Source organism: Pinus tabuliformis, chromosome 3_1 (genome assembly GCF_031772625.1).
Source record: "Pinus tabuliformis cultivar Carrire ecotype Pingquan chromosome 3_1, CPIR1, whole genome shotgun sequence".
Taxonomy (NCBI): Eukaryota; Viridiplantae; Streptophyta; class Pinopsida; order Pinales; family Pinaceae; genus Pinus; species Pinus tabuliformis.
The window spans coordinates 252,758,433-252,777,612 of record NC_142301.1 but is presented as its reverse complement, the minus strand read 5'-3'; the positions used below and the strand labels follow the sequence as shown (position 1 = coordinate 252,777,612).

Sequence of the window (19,180 nt, the reverse complement as noted above, 5' to 3'; positions counted from 1 at the left end):
ATTTTCATTCTCTCTGACTCTATGTACTCTGCTGAGCAATTGAAGAAATTAATAGAAGAAGAATTATTTTGGTTTTCCCCTTGTGGGTTTTTCCCTGGTCATTGGACCGAATTCTTAGTGTCCTATATTTATGCCTCACTGTCTTCATATGATCCTTAAGTTTATGTTCTATCTACAATTGTTGATCTGAAAAGTTGTGAAGAAGAAATCTGCATTCTAAGTAATTGTAACAACATAGAACATTCAACAAAGTACATTCAACTTTCTGCAAAGTAGTAGTTCCATTCAGTTAGAACTTTTAGATTTTAACATGAACTTCCCCTTTCATTAAGGGACATATTTGGGAGATAACAAGTTGCACATACTGCAAAGTTCCTAGAGATGAATTAAGTTTATTTTTAGACAATGGGTAGTTTCTTTGTATCCAAATGGCAATTTTTCCTGTAGCAAAGTTTTGTAAGTCTATAGCTTTATGGAATTAGTCTGTTTTTCCAGTGTTGTAGTAGGACAAAATACTTTAGTTTGACATAGTAACTTCTAAAGCACTGTTTTACAGTCTATTCAAACCCTTTTTAGCAGTTTTGCAATTATTATTTTAGCCATTGTAATTTTGTGTGTTTTCTGAGATTTTTAACCTGTAGGAAACTATTTTTGAAACATTTGGCAGAAAATCCAGGCACTTTGGAGAATCTCTGCATGTTTGGTTGATTTTTGATGGGATGATATTTTTTGCTTAAGGACAACTATCATACTAAAGACCTAACAAAATAATACTAACTCTACTCTGGGTAATCAATGTAAAATGCCCTCATATTTTATATGGGCCCATCATTATTGATTCTGTTATAGTCTGTTTGTGGGCATAGAATTATAGGTTCTTTTATGTCTTTTTCTGTAGAACATATTTCATCATGTTTATTGCTTGATACATTGTTATTTGCGCTGTATTATACTGCTGGAAATTAAGTGTTTCTGGCTTTAGAATGATACTTAATGTTCTACCTATTGAAAAAAACTTTGTTAAAATGTATTCCCAGAAGTTGTTGCTCTCTATAATATATAGTAGTGATTTTAACTGTGACTGGTGAGTATTGCTGGAAATTAAGTGCTTCTGGCTTTAGATTCTTTTAACTGTTCTGCAGCCTGCCTATTAAAAAAATCGCTTTTGTAGCCCCAGAAGTTGTTGCTTTCCAATGTAATGCATTGCATTGATCTTAACTATGCTTTGTGAGTATTTCAGGTAATTGGAATCGATCTCTTATCTCAGTCACTGTTACCAGCTATAGTTCAGCTTGCAGAAGATCGGAATTGGAGAGTTCGGCTTGCAATAATCGAGTATATTCCTTTGCTGGCCAGTCAGTTGGGTGTTGGTTTTTTTGATGATAGACTCGGGAACCTCTGCATGAAGTGGCTTGAAGATCAGGTTTCCATTGAAACTTTGAAAGCCTTCTAGTGATAAGCAAGAGATTATATTTGGTGTTGTTTTAAATATTCACAAAATAACTTAAATAAGTTGTCAACAACATAGAGAAGAATGAAGGAAAAATTGAAAGTCATCTACATCTAAAAACAGATGCAACATGCTCTGTCTAACATGTTCAATATAGTTCTCTTGTCAGTTCATAATTCCAGACATCTCTTTTTGGTCTTGGTTTCATAGTGTTATAGTTTATTCACTGCTTTGTAAATCAATATATTATAAAACCATTTTAAATTTCTTCCATGTTAAGCAGCGGCATTTACATGTTAAGCAGCAGCATTTACATGTTACCAATTTATCGAATGTCATTATTATTCTTGTGCACACTTTTGCGTGGTTCATATAGTTTTATGAATCCCTGAATTAGTAAAGCTTATAGAATGGCAAGTATGTTCACCTGATAAAGAACTGAGAAATTTGTTGCAGGTTTTCTCAATTCGTGATGCAGCTGCTAATAATTTGAAGCGACTTGCTGAAGAATTTGGCCCGGAATGGGCAATGCAGCGAATTATTCCACAGGTGTGTTTTCATAACTACTATGGTCTTTTATCATGACATATTCTAGTTCACATCAGCGTCCTGCATACACGTTGACACATCTCCAAAAGATATATGTTGTCAAAGGTCTCTTTCTTTTTCAGACTTCATCAATGTCTTCATATCTTTCATGGAGATATCCTAGTAAAATCTCTCAGTCCTCAGATGTTGATTACCTTTTCCATAGTTGCATATTTCATGATCTCTTCCTTTCTTTCTTCACACATTTCCTTTTAGGAACTTCCAGTCATAGTTCCTCCAATTTTGTCAACTACATATTTCATATGAGGACATATTATGTTCTTTTCATCTAGACATTGTGTGACTCATGCCTCCCTGCATCCTTTCAAAGGAGGAGATCCTTTATTTTGATCATGTTCTTGAGATAGAGCATTTATCCATGTTACCTGCAACCATATGACATGACTCTACAATATTGAATACAAGCATACATACCTCATTTTCCTTTAGGTCATCTTAGACTTCCTTTCAGCAGCTTCCTTGATTGAAAGAACTTTAATCCCTTGATCTGCTTCACCTCTTTTGTCATCATACCATCATCCCATGAATTCCCACAAGATGGAATTCTTGATGAAACCCTTGCTTCTTTTTGATTGGTGAACCTTTCAATGAAGATTCCAATAGAGGATATTGAGTATCCTAATTTAGAAAATGTTCCCTTTTGACTGATGTATGATGAGCTTTGTGCTAGATGACCTTTTTCTTCTTTTCCCATAAGTGCTACTTATGCTTGTAATGAGGTTACCAAGAGCTATATCCTTCCATAAGTGATTTCCATAGACTTCAGCGATCTTTCATGCTTTGTGTTGATGATATTACGAGCTCTTGCTTTTAATGCTTCTATGATGCCATGATGCATCTTAACTTTTTTTTGCTAATGCAAGAGTCGTGCCTTTTGTTCAAAATGTTCAAAGGGTAAAATTACATAAAATACAAACAACCACAGGCTAAACCTTTTAGCTTGAGGTAAAAGCCTCACCAAAATAAAAAACCCACCAACTAGGTCCTAAAGACCCAAACAACAGACTCGAAGTAACTCAAATCCAAAATAAACAATGCGTAAATGGCCAAAAGACTCGGACCCACCAACATGCACGATAAAAGACCCGGACCCACCAACATGCACGCTGTTCCCTGACCGTTGATTCTCCTCGCCTGATCCAACGACGGAGGATCATATCGCATGAACCAAAAGCACAGAGAATTACCACACGATCACCTTGTGACCCATTGCGCGATAAAAGACCTGGACCCACCAACATGCACGCTGTTCCCTGACCATTGATTCTCCTCGCCTGATCCAACGACAGAGGATCATATCGCATGAACCAAAAGCACAGAGAATTACCGCGCGATGAGGGCGGTATTCTCTCCCCAACCTTGGCCACGTGTTGCGTGGTGAGTGGAATTGCTCCCAACTCCGAAAAACCGCTCCTGGCTTTAAGGGCATGCGATAAACCAGAAACCACCCCGAGGGCAGTATTGACACCACGGGAAGTAATGCGGGGGGTTTTGAGTCTGCTGAGAAAGCCGGGACTCCGGTCCCTCGCACCATCCCAACTCCTCAGGCGCTTGAACCAAAGGAAGATGAAAATCTTCTTACCATTCTTGATGTTCTCCATCCGGTCATCTAAGAACCACTGTCTGCCGAGCAACTTCCACCTGAGACTTCTGGGTTTGCGCTTACCTGGGCTGAGGAGGCAGACAAAGACCTGCATCCCAATTGTAACATCACTTCTGAAATAACACTTCATATTGAATCCGAATCAACTAGACCCCGTCTCTGCGACTCTGTTTCGAAATAACGTTCTGTCCTCATCCGCCTGATTGAGACAATGCTCCCTCAATCTATTCTGAGGCATCTCTTGCCAACTCAACTTGACCCTGCTTTTGGTGCAGAGCACCCCTTGATTGGCTAGAATGTCCGCCAATTTATTTGCCGTCCTTCACACATGAGTAAAACTCACGGTACGCAAGCACAAAAGGTGAAACTGAATCCTTTGAAAGACCTGAAGCAGCCTCCAGTGTCTTGAGACTTTTTCCAGCTCTGTGCCACAACAGATTCTCTTGACCGAGTTAATGATTAACTCAGAATCAGCTTCAATTATTATATTCTGGAGATTGTCCTGCTTCAGGATTTCTAAACATTGCTCAAGTGCCATTAATTCCGCCATATTGTTTGTAGCTCTTCCCAAATGGCAATGAAAAATAAAAAGGATGCAACCATTTTCATCCCTTAACACCCCTCCAAAACAACCATACCCAGGTTGCCTTTTGAGGCCCCATCAATGTTGCATTTCAAAAAACCCTGAGGGGGAGGATGCCAGCAGTCTGGCTTATTGACCAGTTTCTTCACCTTCCTGTCCATGCCCTGTGGTATAAGCCCCTGCATACCCAACTGAAGAAGTATCTGCATTTCAGCTTCTGAAGGTGGATTCTTTGGGGAAGTTCGCACTAAAGTTCCCACTGTCTCCTTAAGCTGTCTTAAGATCTGTGCAATAATGCGCTGGGAGGAAATTTTTTCATTTTTGAAGATTCTGTAGTTCCTTTCTTTCCAGACATTCCATATTATGAAGCTTGGAGTTAAAGCCCAAGCTGAGCGAAGAATTTCATAATCAGAGAAGTTTCTTCTCCAGTTATTAAGGGTATTGATAATGCTTCCTTTGTCCCTGTCTGTCTGTTTGAAAATTGTGGCAAAAGTATCCCACAACCTGGAGGTGAAAATGCAATTATTTAGAAGGTGCTCCATTGTTTCCTCTTGGGATTCAAAAAGCTGGCATCTAGAAGGTCCCAGAACACCCCTCTTCCGAATGTTTTCCCAAGTCAGAATTTTCTTATGATGTACTAGCCACATGAAGAGTTTGACTTTCATCCATACTTGATGCCTCTATAGGTTCTGCCAAATCCTGTCCGGTTCATTGGAATCCAGCTCCAAGATTATGCGCTTTGCCTCCTTAAGATTGAAGGTACCTTCATTATTGTTGCCCCATCTAAGTTGGTCATGCCCCTCTGAAACTAGAATTTTCCTTTGGTCCAACATTGTCAGAAGTGCATCAGCTTTTGCTTTCAAGGGGCTATCGTCCCTGTATTCCATATTCTTCCAGGTTTTCCATTTTCCTTCACTATTGGTTTGATCCCAAAAATCTTTTACCCTAAGTAACCCTTTGGTATCAGTTTCTTTCTTGAGGTTCACAAAATCCTCTCTTAGTAGTGTAGGTTCTTGTTGCCATTTATCCTCCCAAAACAAAGCAAGATCTCCTTCTCTGATTTCCCGGAAGCTATTTTTTTGCACTAAGCCTCTATTCTCCTAGGCTTTATTCCAAATGTAGGAGCCTTTTATGATGCTAGTGATCCTTATGTGATCATTATCTTGCCAATTGCTGGTGTATTTTTCTTTCCAAATACAAGCCTACTGAGCCTTTGGATCTTTTACCCAACGCCACCATAATTTTGCCCCTAAAACTTTGCTTAGCACTTCCGGATCATCCAGTCCAAGACCTCCGTGGTTTTTAGGTTTGCAAATCTTATCCCAGGTTACCAAGGCCCATTTCTTTCTCTCCTCCCCCTTACCCCAAAGAAAGTCTCTTTGAATGGTTCTAAATTGATGCAAAACTCCTTTTGGAGCTGGAAGGGCTGAAAGCATGAAAATGAGTATTGATTGAAGTACAGCTTTTGTAAGCACCAACCGGCCTTCCAAGTTTAAAGATCTAATAGTCCATATTCGGGTTTTATCCTGCATCTTGTTAATCACTGGCCCCCAAATGCTGTTGTGCAAAGGTTTCTCAGTTAGAGGAACTCCCAAGTATTTGGAAAGAAAGACATCCCTTTGAAATCCCAAAATTTTGGAGATATTCCTTTGGATAGCAATATTAGTGTTAAAGAAGAAAATCTTAGATTTGGAGAGATTTACCTCCATACCTGTAGCCATGGCAAAGTCACTCAGGATTTGTTTATAAGCTAGTGCTTCTTTGACCGTGGGGATGCCCTGCAGCATGGTGTCATCAACAAATTGTTGATGGGTCAAAGCCTGTCCAGTCTCAGAGAGTTGGAGACCCTTGATGTTACCCACTTCTTTAGCATGCTTGATAGATCGACCAAGTCCTTCCATCATGAGGATAAAGAGAAAGGGGGAGAGCGGATCTCCCTGCCTGAGGCCTCTTGAAGGAGTAAAAGTCTTGGATGGAGAACCATTAACTAGAATTGAGAAGCTAGAAGAAGTTACCAGGGCCATAATCCATCTTACCCAGTTATGGTCAAATCCAAAGGCTAGAAGGACCTTCCTGATATAGGTCCAATTCAACTTATCATAAGCTTTGGTTAGGTCCAATTGCATAATCATTCCCGCCTTCCTATTGCTTAACAATGAATGAACCACCTCATGCGCTTGAATGATGTTATTGAGAATTTGTCTACCCTCCACATATCCTAATTGCTCCTCAGAAACTAGAGTAGGAAGAAGGGGTTTGAGTCTATTGGCAATAACTTTGGATATAATCTTGTACACCACATTGCACAAAGCTATGGGTCTAAATTTGTTTGGAGTCTGAGCAATGTCCTGTTTGGGGATCAAAGAGATGAAGGATGTATTGAGCACCTTCAAAATGGTTCTATTCATCCTGGAGTCCTCCACAACATTCAGAATATCTTGCTTGACAATGTTCCAGCAAGCTTTAAAGAAATCCACATTGAAACCATCAGGGCCTGGCGCTTTACCATTCTGCATTTCTTTGATGACCTCACTAACCTCCTCTTCAATCACTGGCCTATTGAGATTGAAATTATCCTCTCTTGTTACTAGCTTAGGTATGTACCTTGTTAAGTCCCTGATAAAATGAGCTCTGTCTAAAATGGTCTCCTCTGCGATACTTCGAAAGTGTTGAACCAACACAACTTCTATATCTTCATGGGTATTGAGTAGTTGACCTCCGGCATCCTTGATCGATGAGATCCTGTTATGAGATCTATTCACCATGGTGGATCTGTGGAAAAACCTAGTGTTTCGCTCCCCTTCTTTTAGCCATTGAACTCTTGATTTTTGTCTCCAAAATATCTCCTCTTGTTTACATAAGTTCTCCTAATCTTGATGGTGCTTAGTGACTTGATCATTTCTGACTCTATCAAAGCCATCCGTGATAAGGGCTTGATTGAGTTCCTGCATTTTACCTTCAACAACTTTTCTCGCTTCAAAAATATTATCGAATTCATTCTTGTTCCAATCTTTGAGTCTGAGCTTGATTTGTTTTAGTCTTTTGTGTAGTAGAAACATTCTTGTACCCTGAATATGCAGATCTTCTGTCCACCATTTTGCAATGTTGCTGATAAAATCTGGGTGGGTGAGCTAGATATTCTCAAATCTAAAAGGTCTGTTCTTGGGGGTGCCAATGCCCTGAACCTCAAGTTGTACAGGCCAATGGTTCGAGCCTCCAAAGGGGAGAATTCTCACTGTCATTTCCTTATCTGTGAGCATAAGGTCCTCTGAGATTATGAATCTGTCTAACTTTGAGGCTACTTGAGACTCTCCTCCTCTCTTATTGTTCCATGTAAAGAGTCCATTACTCAGATCAGTGTCAACTAGCTTCAAATTGTCTATAAAAGTTTGAAATGCTATAGAGTCTTTGCTTAAAGTTCTGGTTCCACCCTTTTTCTCCGAAAGTGATTTGATCATGTTGAAGTCCCCACCCATGATCCATGGTACTCTTGCATGTCTATCTCTTAGTTCCACAAGAGAATCTAGAAGCCTGAGTTTATCATCTGGTCTTTGGGGGCCATAAACATTTGTAATCAAATAAGTCTCCCTATCTCCCACCGGCTGAATAACCACTGATAAATAATTCCTAGATGCCTCAGCATCTATTATGCCAATCTTTTGGGGGTTCAAATGAGTAAGTATACCTCCTGCTGTTTTATTTGCTTTGACTTCTAGAAACTCATATTTATTGAGCCATTTACTGTGTATTTCTTTTATTTTTTGAATAAAACATTTAGTTTCCTGGATAAAGATCATATCCAAAGTTTCTTGTTTCATTCTATTGCTAAGTATTCTTTGTTTTCTTTTACTTCCTAGACCTCTGATATTCCAAGATGTGAACTTCATTATGAAAGATTTGTAAAGGAGTAGCTGGTTAGATCTTTCATTTTACCTGAGTCTTTCATTAGCTTTCCACATTCCATCAATAACTCATTCTGCTTCTTTTCCTTCCTGGATTTCGAGGAGCTAATCCTGGTGTGGTTTTCATAGTTTTCACACCTTCGTTGCCCTGCCTTTCATTGTTTCTTTTCCTTTCCAGCCCTTTAGCCTGAGTTTTCCATAGGAACAACTACTGTACTCTGTTGAACTCTTCTTGAGGTAGTGAGTCTACCCCTCCCATGGTCCCTTGTTTCAAGAACCCTTCCAGATCTAGGTGTTCTCTATCAAGAATATCTTGCAGTTCATGATCCTCCATTTCCATCTCACTCTGGGTCATTTCTTGGTCCATTTCCAGTTCTCCATCGCTCAGCGTAGTCTCTTTCTGTTTATTAATATCCTGTGTTTGCCCACTATTTTCTTCTTTCTCCTTCTCCCCTGGGTTGCCTTCCATACCTGATCTACCTTTGTTGTATCTTCCTCTTCTTCTAGTACTTGGAACCTTTTTAGATTGGCCTGTTGCCCTTGTGTTTGATGTTTCTTTGGCCCCCTTTTGTCCCTTTTTCCTCTATATCCCACTTTGTGAAAGTTTTCAGTGTCCGTCACTGTGGTAGCTTTACTTTTGTTCTCTATTTTATTGAGAGGGCAGTGTCTAAATAGGTGCCCATGCTCATGGCACCTGCGACATCTGAAAGGAATATGTTCATAATCTACTGTTTGCACCCATTCTTCATCAAAAACTTCCAAGATGACTTCATCTGGTAGAGCTCCAGAGAGATCCATCTCCACACATATTCGTGCGAAGGAAGTATATTTTTCCCTTCTGGTGGCCTCAGATGCTTTGACAAAACGCCCTAATTTGTTTCCTATGGCAGATAAAGATTTAGTTTGCCAGTAATCTAGAGGTAGGGAATAGAGTCTTACCCAGACCGGGACCGAAGTGAAAGTCTCTCGCTCCGAGACAAAATTCATCATCCAAGGCCGCATGTAGAGGCTTGCAGCTGCATAGAAGTAGGGCCCTCCTTCAAACACCCTGTCTTTGTCCTCAATATTTGTAAAGACCATAGTGAAGAAACCCTTTGACCCAAGATGTAGGTCTATGCCTCCTTTCGGTTTCCAGTGGTATTTAATCCACACTTGTAGTGCCTTTTCTGTGGGCCATAATCCCATGAATTTACAAATGATAGCATAGGTCCGCATGTGGTCCCTGTGCGCCTGCAGAGCAGGATCATTTAAAACTACTCTGGGTGTGACCTCAACCTTAGGTTTACATGGCCCCTTTTGCGTTTTGTTTTCTGCTTCCTGTTTCTTGTCTTCTTCCTCATTTTCTTTTGTTCTATTGTCCTCCCTTGTATTGGTCAAATCTTGTTCCTCTTCAATGTTCCTTTTTCCTTCTCCTGAAGGACCTCTGGCAGTTTCTATCGGTTTCTTACCTCGGTTAGCTACGGCCTGACTGTAGGAGGGAGTGGAGCTCCCCCCTTTGCGCCCCTCCATGGAGTTCAACGCTTGCAGAAGCTTGAAACCCTAGCTCTTACTAGCCATAAATTCCTCCTCCCAGCACAAAATTTCATATCTCATGGGTTTGCCATGATGCATCTTATCATTTTCCTTAGTGATTCATGATAGCCATATCTTACAACAAAAGAACTTGAAAACAAGAACTTCAACAGAACTAGGTGAGGAAGACTGTCTCAATCATAGTAGAGATCTCTTACTTCCTCTTTCTTGGACTTCTTCTTTTCAACTTCCTCCACTTCTTCAGTGATATGGGCTTCTTCTCTACCTCTATTTTATTTTCCTTCTTGAGCTTAGGACAATATCTTTTGTAATGCCCATATTCTTGACATCCATAGCATTGAACCTTAGCTAGGTTCTTCTTTTTCTGAGGACCAAATTTCCCAGACTTTTCCTTTTTCTTTTCCATAACATCATATGCTTGATCTTTCTCACTGCATCCTACATCAATTTTTGCCTTCAGTATGGTTTCTTCAATTTTGCATAGAGACCATAGATCCTGGAATGAAGTAGCTTCTTTCTTCCCATAAACAATTGCAGTAAAGTTACCCCATTCCTCTGGTAGTGCATTTAGTACTACAGTGGTCATTTCCTTGTTAGACATTATTTCGTCCAGATCTTGAAGTTGATCCCTTATTTTAGATATCCTCAAAAAGTATGAGGCTATCCCATCTTCTTTTAATGTCCTTAGCTTGTAGAGTTCTCGCCTTAGAGAGATAACTTCTCCTGCAATGCTTACAAAAAACAACTCTACCAATTTGTCATATATTTCTTTTGAGGTGTCACGTTTAGATACATATGGAATGAGAGAATCCTTGTGGATTCTATGAGAATCATTTGAGCCCTCACTTCCCCTTTCATAAACTTTGCAAGTGCTTGAGCATCTTCCTTCGATGGTTTAGTGATAGAGCCTTTGACATGATCCATCACCTGATTTTCAATGAGATTCAGATTTGTTCTCTTCTTCCATGCAAGATAGTTTGAAGCCCCAACCAATTTGTTGCTTTCCTTGCAAAAAGATATTTTGACAGATTCAGACATAAATATACTTACTTGTAAAAATTCTTCTTCCACTTGTTGCCTCGTTGAATTTTGATGATGATATAGTTAATAGAGAGCTTCTCCTTGATGAAGATAGTTCTCTTCAAGAATGATCCTTGACCCTACAAAAAGGGATATCACTTTAGATCCTTTGATGTTGATGTCCTTATTGATGATGCTCAATGATGACTTCTTGATGCTTCTTGGATGATCTTCTACAATGGTAAGGTCCTTTCTTCAACGAGAGGAGATTGTCTTAGAACTTCAGAAGATGATTACAATGTCCTTGATCTTGCTTATCTAGTAAGAAACTTGATTTATAAGTCCCTTTATCTTGAGTAGGGTCTTTGTGGTCCTTTTGATGACTTGGGGATCCCAAGACTTCTGCTGGTGTAGACTTCTTCTTCGATCTAGGGTTTTGATACTTCTTTGTAGATCTTGACTCCAAGATGATATTCTTAGATTTGCTTTGATGTATTTCTCGAGATTTGATCCTTGAGTGTCCCTTGATAAGATGCCCTTCCTTGACTTTGTCACCTTAGCTATGATACCATGTTGAGAAATCTAGGGCAAAACAATGATGAGATTTTTCTTCTAATGATAACAACTTGTGAATGGTTTTTAGATTAGGGCCTTCTCTTTACTTAGATTATTATTGTTTTCTTCTTCATCAAACAACTACCAATGCATAAACAATAAAGAGACAAGAGACACAAAATGTAGGTGATTAGCCAGGGCCAAAACCTCTCCAACTTGAGAGGAAAACCCAAACGAATTCTTCTTCTTATAGAGACTTCAATTGACAAATACCAAGACCAAGATCCTTGACCTATTTAACCTCTCCAAGACCAAGTCACAAGGTTTCCTTGATGAGTTTCTTCTTCCTTGAGTCAACGATAGTCAAATTCCTTATTTCTTCCTCCTTCTCGGCTATCCTTCAGAATTTCGGTCCCTTGGAACAATTCTTCAACCTTCGGCCCTAATTTGGAAACCCTAGCACAAGAGATTGACCAATCTTGACTCTTGATTTTTCTCGCTCTAGAAGGAGACTTCTTCCTTGGCAGTTCGGCCTGGGATCTTCCTTGTTTTCTCCCAAAAATTCCCTCTCAATATGACTGTAATACCTTGACCTTTTTCTGCAGTAAACAACATTGTAGTCTCGCACGTGTGGAAGAGATGAGCCCTAAAACAGATCAGAAATTAACTCGGTTGACTTCCTTTCTCCTTCGCTTAATGATGAGGCTTCTTTCTTGTTGTCTTTGTACTTCTTCTTCATAATTGCTTGACCAAATTTCTTGTCCTCAAATGGAGGCTGAGCTGCATATATATAGTGTTTTGTCCGTCAATATAAGCCGACTTGTGATATGGGTAAGACAACTTCTCATTCTGGGAGCATCCTTAGGATAACATGAAGAATAGCTTGTGACAAGGTCATGGAGGGCTAATAATATTTTTTTTACAATGGTTTACATGCCCAAAATGGGTCTTCAAACTTTGACATTGACTCTATGAATTTTTGACTTGATGACCAAACCTAATAGCTCACAATGGGAGCTTTAACTAAAAATAAAATTCCTTGATCACGAAACCCATGATTCAAGTATTACAAAAATAATTTTATTTTTCTTCTTTACATCAATTACATAAAATCATAATTACACATGTCATTATGAAGATCGAACCTAGTTACACTTTTCAACAGTCTGTATGGAAGTTGCAACTATGAATGTTGAAGACAGCATGGGCGTGGTAGAAAATGAAAATGTTAATGAAATTTTCATGTATTGGATTCCTGAAGAAATATCTTTTTATTATGAACTTATGTAGCAACAAAAGATTGATGATGAAAAGCACATTGTAGAACATAACATGTGGCAACAGACCACATACAAGAAAATTTGTGAAGAAATAGATGACATGCATGGACAACTTGAAGAAATCGAAATTTTAAGCCTACAACGAAAAGACAAAACTGAAGCAATTCAAAGGCTACAAGATTTGGAAGAAAAGGAAATCTAGCTGATGTCAACATTTTTTATAAGCCTAGCTGAGACTTAGAGTAGTAGGCATCTTAGTTTAAATTTTTGTGGTTGTAATTAAGGGGGAGTGTTGGAGAAAATAATTCCAACCACCTGTCCCTGTCTGTTAAGTATCATAACTATCAATCCAGGTGTTCTAGTTTAGTTTAGTTTAGTTGAGTTTTACTCTAGTCATTTATTGTTGATGTCTCCTATGTAATGTTATTTAATTGTTACTGAGTAATGAGAATATTGAGTCCACCCCATTTTCTATTTTGAAATTATTCTCCTCTTCTTCCCGCCTCTGCAATCTTTAACATTGCACACAAGAATGAACACCTACATCTTCAATAACTTTAATGAACAACTAACCCATATATTTTGCATCCTTGTATTTGTCCATTCAAGGAAGACACCATGAAGTTAATGAGTGAGTGGCATGCTGGAATTTTCCATCCATCAGAAACAATACTAACCCCAAATGTTGGCCATGTTGATTTAATAGGCTCAAGCATTTTATCCATCTATTTCTTTGCCTTAGTCAACAATGTGGTTCTAAGCCTCTGACCCATGAGGCACATACCTCGATGAATCCCCTTGAGTTAGAGCTTGACACATCTCAATAAATAAAAGTGATCATGCAACATTAAATGATATGAAGTTCAGATAGAGAAGAAGGCAATGGTGATATCAAGCTCTTCTCCTCTCTCTTGTTGAAATATCTTGTCCATTGGACCAAGTGCCACAACCATTCTTTTTGCTCCTTGACCTACACTCCCAATAGATCTCTCAAATGGAAATTTGTTGCTGCTTTTCCTCAAGAATGGAAGGGGATCTTCATTCTTGTTTTTTTAGATGATGTAGCTACCCTTGCCACACCAACATTGGCCTCTATTTCCATTTCTTTCCTCTTAGCTACAGAAACATTTGCACATGTTCCAATTCCACACCCTAGTAAGCCCAACAAACGCTCTTTCACATAGTATTAGGTGCTCTTGAATGGATTGTTGCAATAGTTGCATGTCCAAAAAACATTGCCTCGTCCCTTTTGTTAGAAAATCAGAAAGGCAGAAAGATTTTTCTTATACTTGATAATTACTTTTATTAGGTTTTCTTTATATCTTTTTTCTTTTAGTTCATCAAGCAATTATCAAAATAAAAGCACATAAAACAATGGACACCAAATATAGGCACTATGCTAGGGCAAAACCCCCCTCGAGGGGAAAACCTGGTCAAAATTCTCTTCCTTTCAATAGTACTCTTGAGACTCTTCACCCTAGACAAAGACCAAACCTTCCCTCCATACCAAGTCAGCCTCCCAAATCTTTGACCTCTTTTCCAACAACTTCGACTATGTAGCAGCTTCCGACATTAGGCAACTTCCAGAATCAACAAAACTTGAAAGACTTCGATCTCCCAAACTAGGGCACGAAGCAAAGAGAGAGAGGCACCAAAATTTTGTTTTTCTTCTTCTCCATAGACTCCACCCAACTTGCACTTCCTTTGGCCTCCTTAGACACATTTCACACTTCTCCGACTTCCTTAGAGATATCGAACTTGCTTGAGATGAGATCCTCCAAATGAATTCGACTTGCTTCTATTTATAGGCTTCAAGGGAGGTCGAATTGATGTCCTTAGGCCGACTTGATGTGGAGGATACATAAATTATATTTGACTCAATACTAAACCTTTTTACATGATTCAAAAGCCCAAGAAGGGTCTCTTTAAAAGTACAATGACTCTATTGACTCAGAATAAATCCTATAAGTCCTTAATGGGGACTTTCACCTAAAACATGGTGGCCCAAGCATGAAACCCATGCTCTAATAAGTCACAATAATAATAATAATAATAATTCTTTTTTTTGTTCTTTTGACAAGTACATTACAAAATGACTGAAATAAATTTAATGAAGACCGAACCCTGGTTACATTTTCCAACACTCCCTCTTAACTAGGGAGGTATTCATCATATACAAGTACAAGGAAGATCTCAACTATATGAACCATGAAGAACTTTAGGCACCGCAATGCAATGGACTAGATTTCTGACCAGGACTATCTATCCATTGGTCTCTCAACAATTTAGGCACCGCAGTGCCACGCACTAGATTCCTGACTTGGGAAATCTATCAAAGTGGGAATAAGATGGACTCAAGCTTTCAACCTCTTTAGGTACCATCAAGGTTTACCCAAATATCCAGGTGTGTATCCAAAAAGAAATCTCTATAATTAACACCACCTTTTCCAACTTCGAGGCTTAGACATTAACACAAAATGCTAGCTAGATGTTCTCCAAGGCAATGCTTCACTCACAAAGCCTCAACACTCCTAAATCCAACAAATCAAGGATAACCAATCTCTCCCAATCAATCTGATTGGTAACCAACATGCTATCAACACCTTCGAGAGATTCACCTGTACAAACACAACCCCAATCAATAATATACTTTCATATGTACATAATCAAATACAAATCTTCGGGGTCTTCCAGACAACCTGATGTTGCTTCTCAACTTTTCATAGCAAGACTATCAACCGAATCTCTGACAGAAGATTCCTCAATCATACACTTTCCTTTCCTACTTCCCATGCAACAACATATCCTCCGAAATTCATTCTTCAATCAAAACCAAGCTATGTCCTCCCTCTCAACTGGGGAGCATCTCTTTATCTAGACTCCCTCTTAATCTCAGGAGATCAACTTCTTCTTTTTGTCATCGGAGAATCTTTCATTACTTTCATCAGAGTTATCATCATCCACATCATGTTCATCACATCAACGAACATCTTCAACATATTGAAGTTTGTGTACTTGCACAACTTAGATAGCAAGTACAACCAAATCTATAGAAGGTTGAAGTTAGCCATATTAGAATTACAGAAGCATTTCGATACCCAAACTTAAACAAGAGACACATTCTCTTCAACATCTTGCTAGGGACTTTGTCATAAACCCTAGACTACTTCATAACAACTTTCATTCCATCTAGGGTTTCAATGTTTCTTTCAAAGGTGTGACATACACTACTACAACATATAGCAAACCCTAGAAACAATTCAAACAAATATAGATCTACAAGTCATCTAACAACTTTCAGAATTCATATGTTAGACTTTCCACTAGGGACAAATCCTAGATTTCATACAAAAGAATCAATCAAAACCAATCACAGCTTAGTTATCAACATGACCAGCTTCCACTAGGGTTAGTTGTAATCCCTAGATTGTCAATCAACCATCAGTTACAACTAAAACTCAGATTTCAACAATCTTACACAAATATGAAATCATCACATATACATCAGAGACTTTTACTTTTACTAAGGTTTAACTCCAAAACCCTAGAATTTCAAATATCAGCATCATAGAATCTCAGACAAGGACTTATATTAAATCCTAAGACTTGTGACCATCAATAACTAGGTCAACACACATATCTAGGAATTCATTATCATGCATAAGCATATCATATGTCAGACAACATTAATACATTAGACATACTGACCTAGACCATGCTAGGGTTTCGACCAAATGGACACACACACACACACATATATACCTAGGGTTTCATTCCTAGGATCTTGCTTTCATAACAAAGGTTTTGCTTATAGTCCTAACCAAACCCTAAAAATCTAGGGTTTCATAACATAGCAAAGCAAAACCTACTATTCCAAATTTTCAAAAGTTTGAGATCTCAGACCAACATCATTCAACCCTAACAAGTTAAGATTTTATGATCATACCGAAATCCCAATCATGAAACCATCAACAAGAAATTCAAATAATATTTCACAATATCCCCAAGTAGTTTAGGGTTTCAAACATTCACATTAGCATACCTTTAGGTTAGGGCTTTCCAAAGAACCTGTCTAGGGTTCTATAAAATCAGTTAGGAATAGGAGTGTTATGCAACCAGCTCACAAAAATATAGAAAATATAGATGAATGACTTCAAAATCAGCGTCTTCGAAGGGGCAACCTCCTTTACATTACACAAATGAATAATTCTTTGATGATTCAACTGACAGAACCTCTTTTCTATATATAGGAGTCTAAGGGGTCACAATATAATCTGAGCCAACATAACAATAATAATGCAAGGGCGCAACAATAACAATAGTGGGCTTCTATGGAGCACAATAATAACAATATGGGGACAACATGGACACAACAATAACAATAAGGGCTACAATGACAATAATAATGGGGGAATACACTAGTATTATAGGGACCTAACATGCCACTCTCCTTCAAAAAAGTGTTGTCCTCAACGCTTGACTAGTTCTGGATGCTTCTGTATAAAATTCATATCCTCCCATGTGGAATCTTCAGCGAGTAAGTTCTTCCACTTGATGAGATATTCTGAAACTGATCTATTTCGTAGCTGTCGAGTTTTTGTTTATGTGACTGTTGTATGTTCCAATATGATTTTTCCTTCCTTGTCAAGTTCTGGCAATATTTTTTGAACTGGGAGCTTGTCACCTATAACCTTCTTTAAGCATGAAACCTGGAAAACTGGGTGCACTCGGGAAGATGCAGGAAGCTCCAATATGTATGTCATAGTACCAATCTTTTGCAACACCTTGTACAGACCATTTTGGTGATAATTTATTATCCTTCTTAGCGTGCTTGAGGGACATTTGTTTGTATGGTTGTAGTTGGAGAAATACCTAGTCACCTACATCAAAACTTCTTTCGCTGTGATGTTGATCTGCCTGTTGTTTCATCCTATTATGTGCCAAAGTGAGGTTATCCTTTAAGAGTTGAAGAACTTCTTGTTGATGCTCGATGTGATCTTCCACTGCTTGAAACTTAGAATTTTCTCTTAAAGATGATATGATGGACGGTGGATGATATCCATAAAGTGCCATAAATGGGGTCATTTTTGCTGTAGTATGGAACGAAGTGCTATACCACCATTCAGCCAGAGGCAACCACTTGACCCATTGTGTTTGTTTATCAGTTACAAAGAAACGAAGATATCCTTCCAAACATTTGTTCACTATCTCAGTTTGCCCATCAAATTGAGGATGATAGCATGAGCAATGAGCTAACTAAATACCCAAACAAGAAAATAGTTTCGTCCAAAAATTTCTAGTGAAGATGGGATCTCTGTTGCTTACAATAATCTTTGGGTTTCCATGTAGCTTTTGTATTGTTTCCATAAATGCAGTAGCAACTGTACTGACTTTAAATGGATGAGATAATGCACAAAAATGTGCATACTTGGTAAGTCTATCAACTACCACCATGATGACACTCTTTCCTTCAGACTTGGGTAGACCTGTGATAAAATCCTTTGACATCCAAAGAATTGAATTGCTTCCTATATCCAGCACGAGAGTGTCAAGTGATGGTTGCTATGGAGGAACCATAAATTTCTCTAATACCAAATATTATTCAACCAACGCACAAAAAGATATAAAAGATAGATGAACGACTTCAAAATCAGCCTTTTTGAGGGGAACCCTCCTTTACATTACACAAATGAACAATTTTTCGACGATTCAAATGACAAAACCTCTTTTCTATATATAGGAGTCTAAGGGGTCACAATATAATTAGAGCCGACATAACAATAATAATGTAAGGGCACAATAATAACAATAGTGAGCTTCTATGGGGCACAATAATAACAATATGGAGACAACATGGGCACAACATGGGTACAACAATAACAATAAGGGCTACAATGACAATAATAATGGGGGAATACACTAGTGTTATAGGGACCTAACAAGGATTGGGGTAGATTTATCAAGTGATGAATCACCCAAAACAAGAATCAATATGATTCAATATAGCTAGACACAATAATGTTAGTAATAGATTGTCAAATGAATATTTACTATAAAGAAGTCAATGTAGTTTAAGGCATAGCTTTGTTTCTTGACAAACCTTATCTTGAGTGCCTTTCTTCCATACTCCTTGAGGATATAGCAGATGTCTTCCCAATCAAGACAGTAGAGGGAGAATGATGATTAGTATTTAATATAATCAAAACTAAATGAGCACATGAATCCAAAACTAAAAGGAAAAGAGATACTTATCTTTGGGAGTTATTGGGGGTTCCCTCCAAAGCTTGAGGGATACTGACAAACTTATAAAACAAAGAAAAAGTCTTTTCGAAAAACATGTTAAGACCTATAAATTCTAAAAACATAAAAAATACAAATAAGGTATTTAGGACTAGAAGTAAAGGGCTTAATAATGTAAGTCCCTTATATTAGATTCTTCAGGTTTGACTTTCTTTGGATCTTCTTCTTCAACAATGTTAGCATGATCTCTATCTCTCTTCTTATTCTTTGGATTGTCGGGACAGTCACTTCTGTAGTGACCCTTCTTATGACATTGATAGCATTCTACTTTGGACATGTCTACTTTCTTCCTTGGTCCTTTCAATTTCTTTCCTTTATATTGAGCAGTGTAGGCATTAGATACTT

At 38.3% G+C, this 19,180-nt stretch overlaps 1 protein-coding gene across 2 annotated transcripts in view; it reads left to right on the top strand.

The window, feature by feature from the left end:
- LOC149186747 (uncharacterized) overlaps nt 1-19,180 on the top strand; it is a 220,715-nt gene that overhangs the window by 183,870 nt on the left and 17,665 nt on the right. For both annotated transcript variants that reach the window (XM_089411116.1, XM_089411115.1), the window contains 2 exons: nt 1,241-1,423; nt 1,907-1,999. In XM_089411116.1, coding sequence (XP_089267242.1) covers nt 1,241-1,423; nt 1,907-1,999 — 276 coding nt within the window. The remainder of the gene's footprint in view (nt 1-1,240; nt 1,424-1,906; nt 2,000-19,180) is intronic.